Consider the following 20,413-nt stretch of genomic DNA (forward strand, 5'->3'; position numbering starts at 1 on the left):
ATCACCGATATGTTTTTACAAACATGATTTCTCTAAAATTTTAATTTTAATTCTGACCGGAAAGAAGTTTTCAATTGTTTTTATGATTCGAATAATTAGATTTTTTCTGATATGATGGTCTGAGTTTCGAGACCTTCGCAAAGTTCTAATTCGATCTCTGAATATTTTTACTTGAATTCCTATGCGTTTTCATTTAATTCTCAGAGATTATATCAGAAAATAACCTACAATCGCTAAAAAGAGTAAATAAGAAAAATAACCCTTTCCCTGGCCACATCCATCTATCATCAGTACTTTTCTTCTACTCTTTTCTGGGTACCCTTTATATATATTTTCCATTATTTTCAAAATGAAATCTTAGTTATTTGAAAGTACGATTGAAATTGTTTTTTTCTTGCGACAAAACGAAAAGTGAACTTCAAGAACATCAAAAGATCTTTTTCTTTTGATACAGAACCCTGATCTCAATTTCATTTTCAAAATTATAAACAAAAAACTACATTTTTTCAACAACGCCAAAAACCCACTGCCATACCTGAACCGTGAAAATTGAGGTATGTAGTCGTTATGATCGTTATGTTTTGCAAAAACCCATACTCTTTTTTCTGAATTTCGGAATATTTCAGAATTTCTCACACGTCGTTCCTATTTTTCAATTAGTAGTTTCGTATAGATTTTGAGAAGGAAAAAATAAAAAAGTTTGGGAAGAAAAGTAGATACTCAAAAAAGAAAAAGCGATACTTATTCATGTTTTCAGGAAGAGAAAAACTAGTCAACAACAACAAGAAAACAAGAGAAGGAAGTACAGTAATCCATTTGTGAGAAGGGATTCATTTGATTTAGTATTTTGAAACAATTGGAAACAATTCGGAAGGGAAATGGGAAAAGGGAAGAGAGAAGGATGAATAAATCAAGGTTCGGGATGACTCGATTGAAATCAGAAGAGTAAAAAACCAGGAATCGGATCATGCGGAGCACTTCTAGAGATTCTGAATATCATCTCCGCTATTGACTATCTCGTGTCGGATTTTCTTTGAGAATAAGAATAGAATTCGAGTGATGCTGATACCGTCATTTAAATCCTGAAAACCTATACATGGTATTTTGTAAATCTTGTCTGTATAATTTGAGACTTCCGCATTTATTCTACTACTAGGATTTGAAAAAGGAATGACTGCGTAAGATATCCGTAGATTTTGAGAAATCTGACATTGTAACATGATAGGAGATGGTCAAACCTATGTGTATAAATGTAGTTTTTCAGAAAATAATGTGGGTCAAAAGACAAAATATATTTGGAACGAAAGCTCATCAGTATTTTGAAAAACGAGTCTTCTCCTTCCTTTTTTCAGAAATGAAGACCTCGAGAGAGCATTCTCAGCAAGAGAAAGGAGGCTCAGTGGTACGATAAACAATATGCTAAAAACAACAACAATAAATTATTTGGCGAAGACTACTCTATAATTAGTTTTTCTTTCTTTTCCTTAAAAGTTTCTTCTTCTTTTCTTCTTCTTTTTCCTTACTGAGATCTATAATAGGAGGGCGAGAAATTGAAAAAAGAGAGTCTTTTCGTTGTCGTCAAAAAAGGAAAGTAAGTGAGGCGGGGAAGCAAAAAAGGAGAGCAACGGAAGCGAAACAACTTACGGAAGGAAAAGAGAAGTTGAGTTGACGAAGGCAATTAGAAAATGCCAAGATGATGATGAACAAGTATTTATGAAGTGAAAGAGGAATATGAAAAACAAGTTGAGGTGACTGAAGATCACAAAACTTTTGTGAGAAGCTACAGTCAACCCAAATGAATTTCAGAACAGGGATACCGATTGAAATGAAAAAATAGCAGTAATTTCTGAAGACGTCAATTTCTGCTGGTGAAAAATGAGGTGAATATTATAAAACACGATTTGGATGTATCGAAAGAAAGACTGAAACTCTTCCTGATCAGTCCAACGATACAGTAATATTATTGTGTTGACTCCCTTCCTCATCCAACTACTCAATTGACTTCTGAAATTGTCTCTCTCTTCTTCTTCTTCTCTCTCAAATCCTTCTTTTTTACTTTTTCCCCGTCAACTAGTCGGATGGAAATTTCAAGTTTCCGTATCAAGTAAAACATGTCTCAAGTGTTTTTCGCTTTCTGACTCTTTTTACTTTTTTGCTCAACTAGTACTACGTAACCGAATTTAGAATTTTTTCAAAGTCGCCACACTAGCATATAGAAAGAAGAGTTAGGAGAAGGAATCAGAGGATAGAAACAAAGAAAATAATAAAAAGAAAAACGATTGAAATTTAGGGAAAATGTTGGTTTTGAGATTTGAACCTAGTTATTTCCACTTTTTGAAATATCAAAACAAAAGAGAAAAAGTGGATTTGTACCCGTTAACAAGAGATCAGAAATTATGAGTAATCATCATCTTTTCTTTTCAAATATTGTGTTATTTTCCAAATGACTAATTCTAAATGTCGTTTTATTCTCTTTCATCTTTTAACTACAAATCAGCTCCAACTTTTCTTATTTTTGAAGAAAAAACCAAGAAAACAAGAGAAAATGGATACTTTTTAAAACGAAACAACTAAAAAAGGGAAAATGGAAGATGAAAGATTCGATGATTAATCAAAACGAAACGAAACGAAAAGGAAGAAGAAGAAGGCCTTCCCGACCGAAAAAAATGAAATATGTGGCAACGAAAGGATCTCTTTTTCGGTGAAAAGAGCCGAAAAAACATGCATTATGAGTAAAACGGGATTTCGAAAGGATTCTTCTTCAAACAAGATTTATTATAATGACTGCAAAAGAATTCGAAACGAATTTCCTATATTTCATTTTTTTGAGCTTTTTGTCTTCAAAAACTGGATTATTTGAGAGTCACAATTAGATATTTAAAAAATATGAAATGGAATCGGCTTCGTAGAAATTTAAATTACTTTTTTGAAAAATGCATGGTTTATCATTTCTGTGAATTTCTGGCATTGTGTTCCAGTAACTTCGGAGCAAATCTACGAAATAATAACGTTTGTTCCATTTTAAGAGTAAATATTTTATTCAAAGACCTATAAAATGATCAAACTATAAGATCCCGTTCATAAAAATACATGTAATGGAGGCAACGCATCTCGTCTATTCTTTTCTGCATTTCTTTTCGATATTCTATAAACTGGTTCAGCCAAAGAATCCCCTTTTTTGACCCATGAATGCATCAAAAGTACACTGGCAGCCGGACGAAAATCACAGCATAATTGAAGATGGAGACGAAGAAAATTATCGAATTCCTGTGACACTTCCTTGCTTCGGACTGAAAATTTGAGTTGTCTGGATGGTTTTTAATTAAAATTGAGATGAAAACTTACGGATTTCAGACCAATTATTTCTCGGTTCTTTCGGTTCAAAAAGTAACTTATTTGCATCTGGCATAGTTCTCCATTTTGGCCAATTTGTTTCATTTGGAGTGCCTAGAACACCGAATATCACTGAGATTTGTTCCAGTTCACTTCTTCCCTGAAAATGATTTATTTCTTGAATACCTCCTGCTAGTTTATTACCGGAAAAATAGGTTTTCCTCTGATTAATTCGGCTAATATGCATCCAATTGCCCATATATCAACAGACGGTCCATATTTTCTTGATCCAAAAAGTAACTCCGGAGCACGATACCATCGGGTTGCCACCTGAAATCTTCTTTCCATTTCATTTGATTTTTCAACGGGACTCCATAAATCTGGAGAACAAGAGATTCTCAGTGCTCCGAGTGCCCTCTTTCTCTTCTAAATCACATCCATCAATCTTGTTCAAACTGATTTCATTGCAAGAAAAAAGAGAAGGCAGATGTGGAAGGAAAAAATAATAGAAGATAACATGAAGATTGGGAAACAGGTGCATCTTCCGGAGAATCATCATGGGAAACTAATTTTTAAAAAAGAAAAGAAGAGGGATTTCTGATGTTTTGGGAAGTTTGAAGAACTTACATTCTCATCGTATTCCTCATCTGGATGGTCTTTCATGTAGAAACAAGCTTGTCCGAAATCAGCTATCTTGATGATATTTCGCAATGTGACAAGAATATTTTCAGGTTTTATATCTCTATGCATTATATCTTTCGAGTGGATGTAGGCGATTCCGGAAAGGATTTGTGAGTAATACCATCTGAAATTCAAACTTTGGAAAATTCAGTTCTATTAATCTTTGATAAAATATATTCCTTTTCCTTTGTGGCCAGATTCATCAAATTCATCTCTCTCATTTCTATCAGAATCCCACCTATTCAATTCCTCAGTTTTCGGACGAGATTTATCTTTGATCACGTCTCCAAACGTATAGGGAACTTCTTCAGTTACAATTGATATCATATCGGCAGTCCCAAAACAATCCAAATATTTGAGAATCTGTAAATATTCCCATTTGAGATTATATAGTTTTGTTTTCCAGTCTTCACTCACGTTCCGATGATGAAGACATCGAAGAGAACTGATTTCACGAACTAATTGAAGTTTTGATACGTTCGGAACGAGAATTCGCTTTATGGCAACTCGTTTTTTACTCTAAAAACGAAAGTTATTTGAAAACCAATTCAGAATCGAAAACTCACAACATTATCCCTCGCAACAACAACGATTCCAAAAGCCCCTCGACCGGCTACTTGAATAGTTTCATATCGATTATATGAGAGTGTCATATAAGTATGAAAATGAAGAAGAAGATAGCATTAAAGTGTAAACGGGAAGGCGATGAAGAACATTTTGAGGCAGAAAAAGAAATAGAAGGCACTCGATAAATATTTGGAAAAAGAAAATAGACGGAGGCAGACGGATGTAGTTGTCATGGAGACAACCGACAAGTATTCAAACAGACGGAGAGACCTTTTATGAGTTTTTCATGAATAGACGACTTTCTGAAGGGATGAAACAAATCAAGTTTCTGGCTTGGTTTTGAAGATTTTGAAAGAGTTTTGTTTGAGAAAAAATATGAAATAAGTAAAGATTATTAATTTATTTTGCGGAATGTATACATTATTTTGACATGAAATTGTACAATCGAGTTTGTTTCTCTGCATCGTTTACTTTCTTTTCTTTCCGAATCCTGGATATCCGAATCCTCCGTTGAATCCTCCGTTAAATCCTCCATTGAGAGCATCTTGAGCGTAATAACAGGCAGCTCCGCTTGCGGGTTGCAAGTTTGTTACATAGCTCAGAATCTCACATTTGAAGGCAAATTCGCCGACTTGGAAGAGGTTCACACCGTCACAATCAAACTGACGACACGCTTCTTTGCATTGTTCAATGTCCTGCAATTTCATTTTTTTAAATGAATTTGGACACAATTTTTCAGATCGAACTCACTTGTACATTGTCGATATCGTATACTTTTCCTCCTTTGCATTCCATTTTTTGTTGCAATAAATAGGCTCGAGCTCCGACATATTGAGCATGTGGAAGAACTGAAACTGTTTATTATATTCAAGATCTCAGTTGATTGATGTTAGTAGTTGGATCAAAATAACCAACAAAAGTTCACAAATGCCAAGGAACCGAATAGATGGAAGTGGATGACTGTTTCTGTGTTGTGCGACAAAAATAACTATAAAAATGTGAAATGAATCGGAACACATTCGGGTGGCAATTTGTGAACTTACAACTATGACACGCACCGGCCAAATCAAGGAAAAGAAGGCTGAAAAGGAGAAGAGCTGAAGTTGTTGATGGCATGACGAATGGAGACTGTTATGGAGAATGAGCTGACTCTGAATTCAATGTTTGTTTGAGAAGAAAGAATCAAATACAGGAGACGGAAATGAGATGAATAGAACCGACAAAATATTGAAATGTCAATAAGGAAAAATAGACAAGAATAGGGGAGAATGGGGGTGAAGTGGTTGGCAGAAGAGCACTGGTTTAAGCATGAAGAGGTGATGTCGAAGGGCAAGACGAAACTGGAAAGATCTGGGTTTCTGGAGTTTCAAAACTCGGATTTTGACAAAGAATGGCATGATGTCAGAATTTATTACCAGAACCATTTGATTAGAAGATTCTGAAAAAAAACAGAACCTTGAACAACTTCGGTTAACTATTCTTTTCATAGCCCGAGATTCAACAAGCAACAGTTTTCAACTCCCAAAAGTGGTTACTTTCCGTTCTATCGTAGCTCTTCCTGTTTGAAACATCAGACTGTGCAGTCACCTAATAAATATCTTTCTGTGCTCAAACCTGCTCCTAAAAAGGAAAAGAAAGTACACCGAATGACTCACTCAATAATAAATAGAATTACAGCAAAAAAGAGTGACGAGTGGTTGATGTTCTTTCTCTCTCGCAACGGTTTATATTTGACACGGCACGTAATCCGGTTCATACGCCACCGAAATCGAGAGTTGGGTTTTTTGATTTTCTATTTGAATTTTCAACAGTTTCACTATCTGAATCTCTTCGGTTTGAGTAGAATTTCATTAAAAAACTGGAATATGCAAATCTGAAATCCTAAGTTGACCTGAAAATGCATAAGCACAAACCGGAAACACACAAATAACAAACACGGAAAAGTGAGAAATCGAAACGAAATGAAATGACATAATTCGTGAGCAAACGAGCAATACTTTTATAGTGTACCATTTGAAAGGAAATGTAACAAACAAGCAAGTACAGTAACCAACAATTCCATTGTTCACAACAAGAAAGGGGCTGTTTAAACAGAATGTTCATGTTCGTTTTGGAGACGCCTGTCTGCTGACACACGTTGGATCATAAAATCATTTGAATTGGGTGCATTACAGAATTCGAAATGACGTGAGTTTGTAAATAGATTCAAGCTGAAAAATGGGAAGTTAAAGGTAACGAGTCAAGTGTTTGTTTTTGATTGTTCCAGATTTCTGATCTTTTGAAACTTCAAATAGATTTTCAGATTCTCCGAATGATTTGGCTCAGAAGATCTTTGAATATCATGTTAAAATATGGAGATTTGATAACATCCGAAGCAAATTTATTGGCATTAAAAACTGGGAAAACATTTTGATCCTAAATTTGAAAAACATTGAGATTTAACGAAACTTTGGTCAAATTTGCTTCGGATCCAAGATTACCAGAAAAGCATGACTTTTGATTACATGAATTTTTCATCCAACAATAATAAGTACTTTGAATTCATTGTTTTTCAAATTCCCTATCTTCTCTCAAAATATAATAGACCGTAATTCTTTGACGTAAGTTTTTATCTAAATTAGCTAGAAATATGGCGGATTGTTACTAATCTCATGGATTATATTGTCTGGAACGAAAATTTGAATGTGGGAGGACCGGAAGTGAGAAAATTTAAAGCATAAACTAACAGAATCGCATCTTGATTTTTAGTTTTTCCATATGAAAACTGACTGAAATTTCACTCTGGCTTTGTCCAGTATTTTTTAACCGTGACCTCAATTATCTCCCTTTTTTCATCTTTCTGTTTTGGATTTGTTGTTTTTTGCAGTGTAATCGACCTTTATATTTTATTGGTCTAGAGGCTACGATTGAGGTTTGTATCCTGACCCAAATCAAGATTCTTGTGCCTTTTCGGAACAAAATCAAGGGCAATTTATGAGAAAGTGTACTTCAATTTGAGTGCAAAGTAACACTTGATCAAGTATATCGACGATGACGTGGTCAGAACTTTCTCCAACTCAGACGGAAGTGGGAATCCGTCCGAAAAATGGTGAAAAATATCTTCAAATGTGATTGTTTTTACTTCCAAGCAATTGTAGTTGGCAACACTGAAAAGAATTTCTCGAAATTTTTATTCTGACTTTCAATATCCGGAAACCATTCTGAATGATCAATTTCACATGTTTTTCATTTGGATAATACAGTCGCCGTGCTCTCCGAATTCAAATATAAAACACGAATGTTACACATATAAGATAGAAAAATCATGTGACTTCTACTACTACTACTCATTTAACATTTTTTGATTCTTCTCTGAACTTTTTCTGTTTATTTTCATCATTCCATTCTCCCGTGTTCAGCTGTTTGACTTGGTCGGATCTCTTGTTCTTTTCTCTTATTGTACTCTTGATCTGCTCGATAAGAAAGAAATGAAAATGGGTAATTGAAGGTTATTAGATTCTCAAAATTATATCAATTTTCCATTTTTCTCATAAACTTTTAATTTGAAAAGGACGAAAGTGACGTTCCTAATTGGTTCTGGAAATGGGGAAATAGAAAAAAAATGGAGGAATTTGAACGCGAGATTGGTTTTTTGCAGAAAAAATAAATGGAAAAGGATTTAGTTTTACTCCAATTCTTTTCATTTTCTTCATGTTCTTTGATACAGTAAACTAATTGAAAGAAGAGGAAGAGGTGGTGAGATATCAAAAGATGATGATCCACTTGTTCCTATTTTCATGTTGATTTGTCCTTGGAACAACCTCTTCTCTTCAAATAAAAACCAGGTCGTCATGAGGAGGCGTGGATTATCTTTTCGTTCGATGAGGTTACACAACGAGCCATAAGTAGTCAGAGAGAGAATAATTCCTCTCGATTCTTTGCAGCCTATTCATGCCTACATATAAATCATAAAAAGTACATTATTCTCAATTTTCAGATGTATCCATATCTAAATCCCAATCCATTCGTCTTCCCAACTACACTCTATCTTCTGAAAAAACATGCAAAACGACTTTTGCACTTTCTCATAATGTCTCTAGTTTTGTTTGCGGTTGATTCATCTGCTTGACTAAAGATAATTTCTATTTTTCAACAGAATTTCCACCTGATTTCTAACTAATCTCTCTCGCTCTCCTTTTTCTGCAAACCGGTTTATCATCATCTTGTTTCCGGTGTTTTCAATTCTCAGAACACCTTTCTTCTTCTCCAAAAAAATATTTTAAGATGTGAAATGTTTCGTTCAGGATCGTAAACAGCTGTTCAATTGTGTTGGTTCCTGTTTATCAAAGACTGATAAATTGATGGAACCATGTGACTAAGGAAGACACCCAAATGTTTATTTGAATTCAATTACACTTTGACCTATGACTAAACCAAACTCATTCGAGTTCAAACTGCCTATTTTGAAATTTTTAGGATGGAATGTTTCGGATCGTGTGATCAGATTTAATCATGTGATCAACTACATTATTTTCTATAAAAGCTCTTTTTGAAATCCTCAAAGTCTCGGAGAATCAAGAAAAGTATACTTCACTGCCAACAAACGTCCAATTTCTGGGTTCTGAAATGTTTGAGCACAAAAATAATTGTTAACTCATAAAAAGTGCGATGATATTCACAAACTAAACTATGTTTTTTACTGCTTTGATGACCTACAATCTGAACAATTTTTCATTTCATTTCCTTCTTATCAAAGTGACCATTCTTTGACCTCCCATCAAAACATCGATCAATCAATCCATGAGGTTATCAACACTTATCCCTTCTTCCTCTAAACTAGTCTGCCGATTCCTTTCTCCTAATCCATGTATTGAAATCTAAACATTTATTCATTTCTCCTTCTTCTCTCATTGCTCTTTTTCCGTTCTTCTCAATTCTCCAATACCTTTCTAATCTGCGTTTCTCCATCAACTAATACTATCTTCTGCGCACTTCCATAGTCTGCCGTGTCGAGAAAAGAGAAGAGAAAACCAAAAAAACAGCAGCAATGGAAGAGGAGTGAGGTATGGAAAAGAAGAAAGAAACGAGTAGAAGAAGAAGAAGAAAAGAAGACGAAGAAAATGAAGAAGAAGAAGGGAAAAAACGACATGTTATAGTCGAGTCGAGCCTCTTCGTCTCCACGTCTGCGCCTCATTCGGCGCCCCCGTCTGGCCCATAACCCTTCTTCTTTTTTGTGTCGCTCACTCCTCGTCAACTCTTTCTCTCTCCATTCCAATCCATTCCGTTTTCGTCTTCTTCTGCTTCTTCTGCTCCCGATTATTTCCTTCTTCTCTCTATTCATTTTTCTCCTTCTTCATCTTTTTTCCATCTTCATCATAGTTTTTTTTCTACTCGAGTCTCCAAATAGTTGCTATCTTCAAATCAAATCAAGATAGAACTGAAAACAAAAGATAACTTTTGATGAGGCTCTCAGAGTGAGCCCTCTCTTTATTCTTTGCTCTATTTTACACTGCCTTTGCCCCTTCTTTTTTTCTGTTTCTGCAATCGCTTCCTTGTTCTTTTTGGAGGCTTCTCTTCTGTTTTTATTGGTTTTTCTTCATTTTTTCTTCCTCCAAAATGTTTTTACTGGACTTTTCTAATGGTCTCTGCATGAGAAACTTTTCATAAAAATAGTTATTCTAAGGTTATAAAAGTTTTATGAATACATGTCTAGATGTGAGAAAACTATTGTTATGAGAAGTGAATAGACCACACTATAGTATCAATCAAACATCGAAATGTGTTTTTATAAAAACGTACTATTCAATAGATTTATTCATATTCGAGGATGATTCTGACATGTTTATCCCAAAAAAGAAGATTGATGCAGTTGATAGAGTATACGGCAGACCACTCAATCGGAATACAGAAGTTCCCAAATAATTCCAAGAATATTTTGGTTTAATCGGAAGTAATACGTCAAGATTATAACCAGCCAAGTTGATTTTTTTTGATATAAAAAGAGCTCATCCGTGGATAACTTTGCAGTGATTAGAACTCTGCAAATCTCTTCTTCCACTTCATTTCATCTACTTTTAATCATGATATATTGACTCAAAACTTTTGATTAAATGTCACGAAAATGATTGAAAAACGTCATTCTCATGGAATTTCATAAAGTTCATGAGAATCAAAAGAGTAATTATAATATGGTTTTTTCAAGAGTTATATTTTCTAGAAGTCAAACGTTTCCCAAATCGGAACCGCCTTCATCTCATGCTAGCGTTGACAACGTACTTATAACTCTATTGGAATCTAAATTCAACTCTAAATGTTAGAGATGCGGATTTGTTCTATATCTTTTTGTAATTCACTTCGGTTGTATCAGTGGCTCCTTGCCCTTCATCACGAATCAAAATAAATAAATTCAATTCATCAATTATTTTTTTCCAGAATCGAGTCAGTTATATTTAGAAAAAGATGTCATTAGATGGAGCACGGAAGGGCACACTCATCTCTATTTTTCACAAAATCTAGCAACCCTACTGAAATAATTTTTGCTCTCAGACTTCCTGTTTATCTCGAAACTGAATTTACAAACTCTGCGAGTTGTTTATCTGGTTCGAGGAAACTTTTTGGAGCAGGAAAATGGAAAAGTTGTGGACATGAAGTAAATATACAAGCGACTGCCTCGTTTTTGATCATGCGCCACAGGTGCCCCAGTCTCGCAGGTGTAAAAACATAACTATTTTTCCCTTTTTTTCAATTCATAAAATGACACCTAAGTCATCGAAGATGTCGTAATTCAGACATCGTCATGTGAATCTATGATTTGGAAGAAAAACTACTTCCTGGTCTCGCACATTTGAGAATATCAATTTCCTATAAAAAATAATTGGAAAAGAAACAGACAAAATTCCGTCATAATATGCATTAAAAGTCTGAAATAAAAAGAGAAATTGAAACCTGAGCTCTCGCTGAGAATACTTGCGGAAGTCTGCAGGAAGGTCAGAACACACGTTTCGAACAGAACACATTTCGAATTGTTAGTGATCAACCAGAGAGAGTGTGTATGTATGTGTGTGGCCTTGCCGACTCTTGCTTTTAAAACAAATACAAACCGCATTTGTGATGGTGCTCGCGCTGATCTTCAAGGGGGTCCTCCTCCCTTTTGGTATGTGCACATACGGACCCGACGTAGTTTGTGTTTCTGTGTGTTAGCTGCAATTTCGGACGATTTAATCTTCTTCGAGAAAACGAAGAAGCCATTTTCGTTGTCATTTATATACGTTCCTTATCCTTCTCCTAGTCACCTGTTTTTGCAGAACAGCATCTTCTTATTGCGTCAAACCGGCGCCCACTCGATGTCAATTTAATCTACTTTCTTCTTATTCTCCGGATTAACAAAAAAGTGCATTTTCATTTCCGTATGACCATACTCATCTGATTCCAAATCCCCTCAAAATTTCTAGTTTCCCTCCTCTTCTGCTCCACCCAGTTGTGAGATCTTAGACAACAAACCATCTGAAAACAGAAATTGTCGGTTTGGCTAGACAGTAAATGCGGAGGAGAAGCTGTCTGGCAAAACAAGTTGTGATAACGGAAAGAAATATATATTGTTTTATTAAACCAGACAAGGAACAAATTCTCTATGTTTCCTAGAAGTTCTAAACAGAAACTTCATTATTTTGATTTGTGTTTTCATCTTGTGTATATTGGCTCTCAAATCTATGAATCTACACCAAATTATCCGATGAAAACTCATTCTTCTTCTTTTTCTTCTTCCATTTCCCAAATCTGAAAATTGTCCTAACTTGAAATTTGTTGACTCATTTGAACCAGCTTTAAGATTCAAAACTAAAGCTCTTTTCTCTTGAGATTATGCTTATTCTGAGGCTTCAACGTAGCTTGATCTTTTCTCTTCTAATCTCTTATAATTCAAATCACAATGAGATTTCATTCCATTTGAACTTTATATTCTTTTGAAGGCGTGCCTAGTCGAATCCCTTTGTAGGTCATTACATATTCTTCTGACGAGCAACGTGTGTTTTGTGTGTGTGTGTGAAAGAGAATGCACTATGTACCTTGTTCTTCGAAAAATAGGAGAACTTAGAATGTTTCATCTCTGAAACATCATTTTCTCAACTCCCCATCACTGTAGTGATATCCTTCTAAAATCATGATTTATCTATCTTTTCTGGGTCACGTGAAACGTGGTCCACTTTGTGATTTGTGCCAACAATCAATTCTTTTTTCTTTTGTCTAAATCCATTTTTCCATTGTTCCACCTTCTCTTCCAGTTTCTTCTTCGTTTTTTCAAACTCCAAATATTCTCAATATCTCTTCTCTCCTCTGGTTCAGGCTTTTGGATCTCGTTTGCAACTCGTTTTATTCCTCTCTCCCTCCTCGTTTTTTCTCCATTTCCAGCAGCTCTCACTCCCAGCTCTTCGTGTCGGCTCGCTCGATCGCGCGCGCGAAAAAAACTCTTCCTCTCTATTCGCATCGTCATTCATACTAATGTGTGTATACGTGACAAATTGGATGAATGAATGAGCAAATGAATGCTCTTTTTTCTTCTCTCCCCGAACGAAAAAGCTCATTCGTCTTCATTTTCGGTCACTTATTATTAAGAAAAAATGTATCTGGAGAAGGTGTTCTGGAATGTGAAAAAGGACACAATCGCCTCCGAAACATCCAACAAAACTTCGGGAAAATACGGGAAAAGTGTGTGAGGAAAAGAAGAAGAAGCTGCGAACCCGACCACGCCCTTCTGACAATAGGACACTTGTTTCTCATTCATCCTGCGTCTCATTCATTTCATTCATCTCTTCTTCAAATCCTTCATACTCGAAATCCTCTTTCTCTCTTCATTCTCTCTTTCACACTTTCCATTCCAAAGAAATAGTTTTTTAATTGAAACTTCTACCAACTAATTTCAGTTTATCGTTTTCAATTCTCGAAAGAAGACAATAAAAAAGAAGAAGAAGACGTTCGTAACATGTGAAATGGCGCCACAATGAGCGGCCGCATCAGCAATCGAAGCGTCGTCGTCGGCGTACGAGACGCGGCCGGTGGAGGATCCAGTGATGATAAGGACAATCCCAATGAGTTCGATGCACTTTATGCCGATAGTCAGGTGAGAAGTTTCTCTTCTTTTTTCAGAGAAATTGCTTTGTTTTTATGGGAAAGTTGTTTTCGATTGAAACATGAATGGATTCTGAATCATCTTATTATTGATATCTATCTGTTTTCCTTATCGCCACCGTTCATTTTCCTGGAATTTTCCAGAAACATTTGTTTCTAAATCACCAGCAATTCCATCTTCGATTTTACAGAATTTTCTAGTTAAGTTGCTGCTAAAACCTTCAGAACAATTTATGCTGTTCCCATTCCAGAAGATTCTGACGTAATCCAGAATTCCAATATCATTAGAACATTTTTAAAATTTACTCATAATCAAGGTCCCAAAGTCTTCCATTTTTCTCTACGTTTAATTCAAAATGTACCTTTCTTCTTCTTTTTTTCTCATTTTTCGAACTATTTATTGGTCCTAAATTTCGAAGCGGAAGCGTTTTTTGTGAAAAGTGAATACTTCAGGCAACTCGTTAAAATTTATGATATTGGTTTTCGGCTACTATTTTTTCAATGCCACTCTTTCTTTCTCTCTTCCTTCTTTTCCGAACGGTTCTTCTTTTTGAAATCACTGAATTCCAAGTAAGAAAAAAGGAAGAGAATTAGAAGGAGATGAGGGAAAAAGGGCTCAGTTACAGTAACCCTGAACACGAGTTAACAAAAAAAGAAGACAGACACATTGAGAATCCATTGAATCTTTCCACCTGCCAGTTTCATATGAAAAATGGCAAGTAATAAAATCTTATTCACTTTTCTATAGAGCGCACTTTACACAATCTCTGGAGTGAAAAAACGAAGGAGCAGTCGGGTGGCTCCTCAACGACTCTTGTGCTCCGTCATGAATGCATTCAATTTTTTCCGCGAACAAAAAGACTTAGAGTTGATAATTGGTCAATGAGAAAATGTAGAAGAAAAAGGGCAACGAAGTGGAAGAAAGCTTCATTTCTTATCCTTCTTTTGAACTTTCTCTTTCATTTATTTTATCCTTTCCCCTTTTCGAATATCATTATTTGTTTCAGTTCCAAAATAGGTGATATCATGTAAACATATAGAACGAAAGAAAGGAAAATGGCTAGCATGAAGTCTTCTCGACATTTCAACCAACCTTCTCATATATCTCTCCTAATTAGTACTTCTGTTGTGCTCCACTGATTTCCGAAACCTTTTGTAATGTCTGGCCGGAGAAGGAAAGGTTGAATGATATTAGAATGGTTAATTGTTATCTACATCTCGTTTTCATTTCCACCTGCTCTCGGGAACATAGACCAAAATAATGTGAAAGTTTTCGGATAAAAGAAGAATAACTAGATTTACAATTCTGATCCAATCTAGTTTTTCAAGTCCGCAACTCTGAAAAATAGATTTCTGACTGATGTTGGAGCTTATCCCATTTCTATTTTCCACTGAAACACCTTGAGTAATTGATTCATGAAATCAAAGAACATTCATTTCAATCTGCGGTCTTTTTGATGTTCTATTCTCAGTTCAATAAGCAATCCTCAAAGAGAAATCAAAAGCCAACAGTAAAAACAAAAAGGTGTTTTGCTGGAAATGAAACAATGATTCTCTCTCTTTCAGTCTCCTTTCCTACATCATTCTGGTAGTGCTAAGTCGACTTAAAATGATATGTCATGCTCCCGAAAATTTATTCAGAATACCATCAACTTTCGACCTTTTACAGAACAGTTCGGCACCGAACACATCAACGATTCTACTCGGAAACCTTGAGATGAGGTGTAAAAGGTGAGTACTATTACTAGGTCTTCGCCTGAATCTGAATTCGTACTGTTTCAGATTTCGTTTGAATATTTCAATGAAACATCGCATCCGATGGGTGATATTCGTGCTGACGTGGCTGCAATTGGGTAGCGTCATGAACTGTGTCGACGTCTTCTCATTCTCGATGGTTTACATGGAGAAGAATTCGACAATTGCTGCAGAAGCAGGTCGTGATGATGTGAGTTTCAATTCTTTTTTGCTTTCAAGGCGACGACCGCCCCCGTCTTGTCGTCACAAGACCAACAGAATAGAGATATCTCGGGAAAAAGAAGAAGAAGAAACAAACGGGACCACAAAAAAAGAGATGATGAATTGAAATCGGGACGTGTCTTTTGGTAGAAAAAGACAGCTGCTTTTAGAAAGTTTGCAAGAAGATAAAGGGAAAGAGGTCATGCTAGATCAAGTTCTATTTCAGTTACGGGTCAAATCTGACCAATGTTCAGTAGTCTTTTGATCAGAAATTCAGAACTCGAAATAAATATTTTCAGATCTACATCTACACATTAGAAGAGAAATCAAGTCTGATCTCAGCAATGGCAATCGGTTCTCTTATTGGAATGTATCCGCAGAATTCTCTGATGCAGAAATACGGACCACGTATTGTACTCACTGTAGCCAGTTTTCTCTGTGCTATCGTCACTGCCTTCATGCCATGGGCACTTGACACGAATTACCACGTGGCACTTGTATTCCGGATACTTCAGGGAATTTTGTATTCTGCCGATTTTGGCGTCGTCGGATACGTGGTTGCAAAATGGTCTCCGATTAAAGAAGTTGGAATGTCTTTGGCAGCTTTGAGCGGATTTACAGCCGCTAGAGCTGTTATTCAACTCCCTTTGGCTGGATGGGTAAGAGATCCTGACAATATTCAGATATCTGGATGTTTCTTTTTCAGACGACTTCAAATATTGGATGGAGACCAATCTACTACTTACTCTCAGTTATTCTCCTCATTTCTTCTGTAATTTGGTTTTGCTTTTATCGTGACGAACCAGACGAACATTGTATGATGACACAGTCAGAACTTACTCATATAAACACTGGAAAAGTGAAAGATAAGAAGGATAAAAAGACTCCATATCGAGAAGTTCTCACTGAAAAGTCTGTTTGGGCTGTTTGGTTCGCTGGATTCGCCGATATCTTTGCCAGTTTTGTATTTCTTGTATATGGTGCACAGTACTATCAATACCTTGGAATGGATATTCAGGTATCCAGGATTTCTGAAAATATAGGAATTCCATCAACCATTTTTCAGGCTAACGCATGGCTAAATTCAATGAAAGGTTATCTATTTATCGGTGTTCGTGTCATTGCTGGTATCGCCTCCGATCGTATTCAATTTCTACCGGAGAAATCAAAATTGCGGTTATTCAACACGATCTCATTGCAAGTACCCGCCTTTTTTCTTATTCTCGTTGTTTTAATGCCCCGTGAACATCCATATCTACATGTCATTTGCATAACATTCTATCAGGCATCGTTCGGGTTCAATTGTGGAGGATTCTACAAAGGCGCCGCTTTGATATCAAGGTGATTTTCAGAATGATTTCTATAATACAACAACTATTTTTCAGACAATTCTCATACTTTGTCATCGGGTATATTCAGTTATTCAAATCGTTGGCAACTCTCCTTGAACCCGTTCTGTTTTCTCTTCTTGTTCTTCCGGGAAGCGAGGATTGTAAGTTTTCAGAAATGAAAGAGCTCGTGAACAATACGATCAATTTCAGCTGAACTTTCATGGACCAGTTATTTCCTGATCCACGCACTCACATTGACTGTTGCTAACACGGTATACGTCATTTTTGCTCGATCAGAACCTGCCGATTTTGTGTCGAATGCCGATTTAGAACTCAGCAAGCCCCAGCTTCCCTGCGAAACCTCGATCAATTAATTATTTAATAAATTATTCATATCAATGTCCACGAAATGGAAATGTTATCTTCATAATCGGGAATAGCCACTTATTAGATCTCAAACAAAATTTTTGAAAAAAATTCATTTTGGGTGAAAAATGACTTGACATTGCCATCGCTAATAAATCATTCGAAACAATACTTGTATCAGCTAATTTTCGATAATGTTTATCATTGAAATGTCCGCAATAATTTGACAAAACCGAACCACTGTTCGTCATACGAAGTTACGATTATGCAATCAGACTAACTGGAATACCTCACGAATTCAGAATAGTGTTGCAGTAAGATGGTGTCAGCATTTCCCGAAACAACTGAACGTCAGAGAAATCCGAGGAAGGAACACATTTCGGAACGTCAACTTAGAAGTTCATGACATTACATAATTCTCTGTTCAATAAATACTTTCAAACAGTATACATTTTGTTCGTTTCCCCACGAATACTCGAAAATTCACCAAACTTTATGATCAAACAAGGGATGCGCTACAATTTAGATCGTAGTTTTCAAGAGAACGGGAAAGAAAGGATACATTAAAAGGTTTACAGTACAGCCATCATTGAACAGTACGCCATTTTTGAATGACACTTCGGGCGTAGTGAGCATTGATTTATCAACATGATACAACGAGAACAGAATGATGATAGAGATCTTGGGTAATCTGATGAGTACGAAGGCCGCTACTTCTTCCTGTTGACATTACACAATGTTGAATGGAGTACTGGTGAATATGATAAGTCTAAAAAACACAATAAAACGGAGCTAGTAGTTATCGAACGTACCGGAAATGTTGGAGGATAACTGAAAATTGAAGGAGATTCGAAGACAGAATTCAGAGCACACTTTCGGAACTCTGAAAACTGACACTTATGTTGTTGTTGTGATAGGGTAAAATGAAAAAAAGAAAAAGGTCAGCTTTATAGAATGGCAATAAATCAATATGAAATCGTACTTAGTTTCCAGACTCCTGGTTTCCCTCTTGTTCTTGGTCGTCGCCTCCAACGTCCGATGTCCAGAGAGTGAGATTGTCACGTAGAAGTTGCATGATCAAGGTAGAGTCCTTGTACGAGTCCTCGTTCAGAGTGTCGAGCTCAGCAATAGCATCATCAAAAGCTTGTTTGGCGAGTTGACAAGCGTGTTCCGGAGTGTTCAAAATCTCGTAGTAGAAGACAGAGAAGTTGAGAGCAAGTCCGAGACGGATTGGATGTGTTGGCTGCATCTTTTCCTTGGCGATATCGAGGGCCTCCTATAGAGAAAAATGTTTTGAAAGATCTACAAAACTTTTTTTACCTGGTAAGCCTTCTGGGATTTCTCGACTACGGCTCCACGCTCGTCAGAAGCAACCTCAGCGAGGTATCTGTAGTAATCTCCCTTCATCTTGAGATAGAAGACCTTGGACTCGGCAGCTCCGGCCTTGACTATGAGGAAATCATCGAGGAGCTTGAGAACATCCTGGCAGATGTCATTGAGCTCTTGCTCGACCTGAAATGTTGGTTTTAAAGTGAATTCCTATTATCGCCAGCAGCTAATGATGAGATTCGTCCGACAATCACACGAAAATATTATATTTTTACTTTCCTCCGCCGTTTGTCGCCTTGACGACTCGCGCAAGCGGCATGAAAAACAAAAACAGATAATACCTTGAGGCGGTACTCCTTGGCGAGCTGTTGTTTCTTCTCGGATCCCTCAGTCTTTTGCTCGATTGAGGAGATGACTCTCCATGACGAACGACGAGCTCCAACGACGTTCTTGTATGCGACGGAGAGCAAATTACGCTCTTCGTTGGAGAGCTCTTGGCCTTGTTCGGTGACCTGTAAAATACAAACTGTTTAGACAATTCTTAATCGTAATCGGGAATACCTTCTTCATGGCAGCGGCCATGTCGTCGTATCTCTCAGCTTGCTCGGCGAGCTTGGCGCGTTGAACCAACTCTTCCACGGTCTCGGACATTTTTTATGAGCAAGTCTTCTGAAAATCTTACGTAAATTAATAGAGAAATAGCAAATAAACGTTTGAACGAAGAGAAAGGAGCCACAAAATGCAAGTAATTCGTAAAGCGTGGTGCCCTAGAACATTCGAAACGACCCGACGTTTGAAAGTGTGAAGAAAAATCGATGGGCAGCAGTGCCTGGCCAATGAGTGAGCGCGTGCCGCGGCCGTCGCATGACAACAACTAAAGTGGGCATCGCACACTCACTCAATTTGTCTGGCTGTCTCTTTCACATACACATGCGCGACGCTTATAGGAGGCATTGTCTATAAAAAATTTCAGATTTTTGGGGCACGTTGATAAGAAAACACGGGCGTCGACACAAGGGACAACGGCCGTACACTAATCCTCAGGGGACTTTACACTAAACTCGGCTGAGATTTCGTGAATACCTCGGCGGAACCGCTCAAACAATTAAAAAGTTCAAAAATCACATTTATAGAAGGTTGACGAATATTTTGACATAAAAAATCACACTCTGGGCCTATCTTCAGACGAAAATAACGAATTTTTTTGTTTTGAAATCATGTTTTCGTGGATTTTCAGGTCGAAAAATATCATGAAAATCAAAAAACATGAGTCAGAACAGAAAGCGACAGATGAAATAGGCAAAAAACAGTTGAAATTCTGGAAACTTTCTGTGAAAATCGCGCCAATTCGAATGTGTTATTTCGCGGGGTAGCGCTGTTCGTTGCGTGATATTTCGATTCGAAAACACCATGCGCCTTTAACCTCCGACGGCGGCCTTTTGAAAAAGAAATGCCGCACTGGCATTCAGGTGAAGTAGAATTTGAAAGTGAAGAACACTAATCGGTGGGTTTATCAGTGCGTGCCGAGAGCGCTCAAAGTATTATCAGTGTATCAGTGATTTTAATGCAAAATGACAAGTTGGACTGGGGAGAAATGGAAAAAGCGAATGAGAAATATCTTCTTTTCGAGAAAACGCCCAAAAACTCGAAAAACAACGTCGGCGAAAACAAAAATGGTAAGAAAACAAATGTGAAAAATAAGTCTGGGAGGATTTTTCGATTTCACTTGGTTCGAACAAATAAATTTA

General features: G+C 36.7%; 4 protein-coding genes across 4 annotated transcripts; 1 reads left to right on the forward strand and 3 right to left on the reverse strand.

The window, feature by feature from the left end:
* Positions 1–3,078: 3,078 nt before the first annotated feature.
* Positions 3,079–4,667, reverse strand: GCK72_014181 (uncharacterized protein; the record flags this gene model as incomplete). The annotated part of the gene is made up of 7 exons (XM_003100753.2): positions 3,079–3,290; positions 3,346–3,493; positions 3,538–3,663; positions 3,961–4,138; positions 4,253–4,377; positions 4,432–4,533; positions 4,581–4,667. The coding sequence occupies 7 exons, from the start codon at positions 4,665–4,667 to the stop codon at positions 3,079–3,081; spliced, it is 978 nt and encodes a 325-aa protein (XP_003100801.2).
* A 381-nt stretch (positions 4,668–5,048) lies between these two features.
* Positions 5,049–5,697, reverse strand: GCK72_014182 (uncharacterized protein; the record flags this gene model as incomplete). Its single annotated transcript, XM_053730171.1, has 3 exons — positions 5,049–5,276; positions 5,332–5,429; positions 5,640–5,697. 3 exons carry the CDS (start codon positions 5,695–5,697, stop codon positions 5,049–5,051), a joined length of 384 nt encoding a protein of 127 aa, XP_053584943.1.
* A 7,858-nt stretch (positions 5,698–13,555) lies between these two features.
* On the forward strand, positions 13,556–17,344 carry GCK72_014183 (uncharacterized protein; the record flags this gene model as incomplete). Its single annotated transcript, XM_003100735.2, has 8 exons — positions 13,556–13,675; positions 15,353–15,414; positions 15,466–15,628; positions 15,939–16,298; positions 16,346–16,657; positions 16,706–16,980; positions 17,025–17,131; positions 17,181–17,344. The coding sequence occupies 8 exons, from the start codon at positions 13,556–13,558 to the stop codon at positions 17,342–17,344; spliced, it is 1,563 nt and encodes a 520-aa protein (XP_003100783.2).
* Positions 17,345–17,979: 635 nt separating this feature from the next.
* On the reverse strand, positions 17,980–19,316 carry GCK72_014184 (uncharacterized protein; the record flags this gene model as incomplete). The annotated part of the gene is made up of 6 exons (XM_003100739.2): positions 17,980–18,105; positions 18,149–18,219; positions 18,399–18,612; positions 18,657–18,848; positions 19,007–19,177; positions 19,227–19,316. The coding sequence occupies 6 exons, from the start codon at positions 19,314–19,316 to the stop codon at positions 17,980–17,982; spliced, it is 864 nt and encodes a 287-aa protein (XP_003100787.2).
* Between the last annotated feature and the right edge of the window lie 1,097 nt (positions 19,317–20,413).

The sequence above is a fragment of the Caenorhabditis remanei genome, chromosome IV (assembly GCF_010183535.1).
Source record: "Caenorhabditis remanei strain PX506 chromosome IV, whole genome shotgun sequence".
In the NCBI taxonomy this organism is placed as follows: domain Eukaryota; kingdom Metazoa; phylum Nematoda; class Chromadorea; order Rhabditida; family Rhabditidae; genus Caenorhabditis; species Caenorhabditis remanei.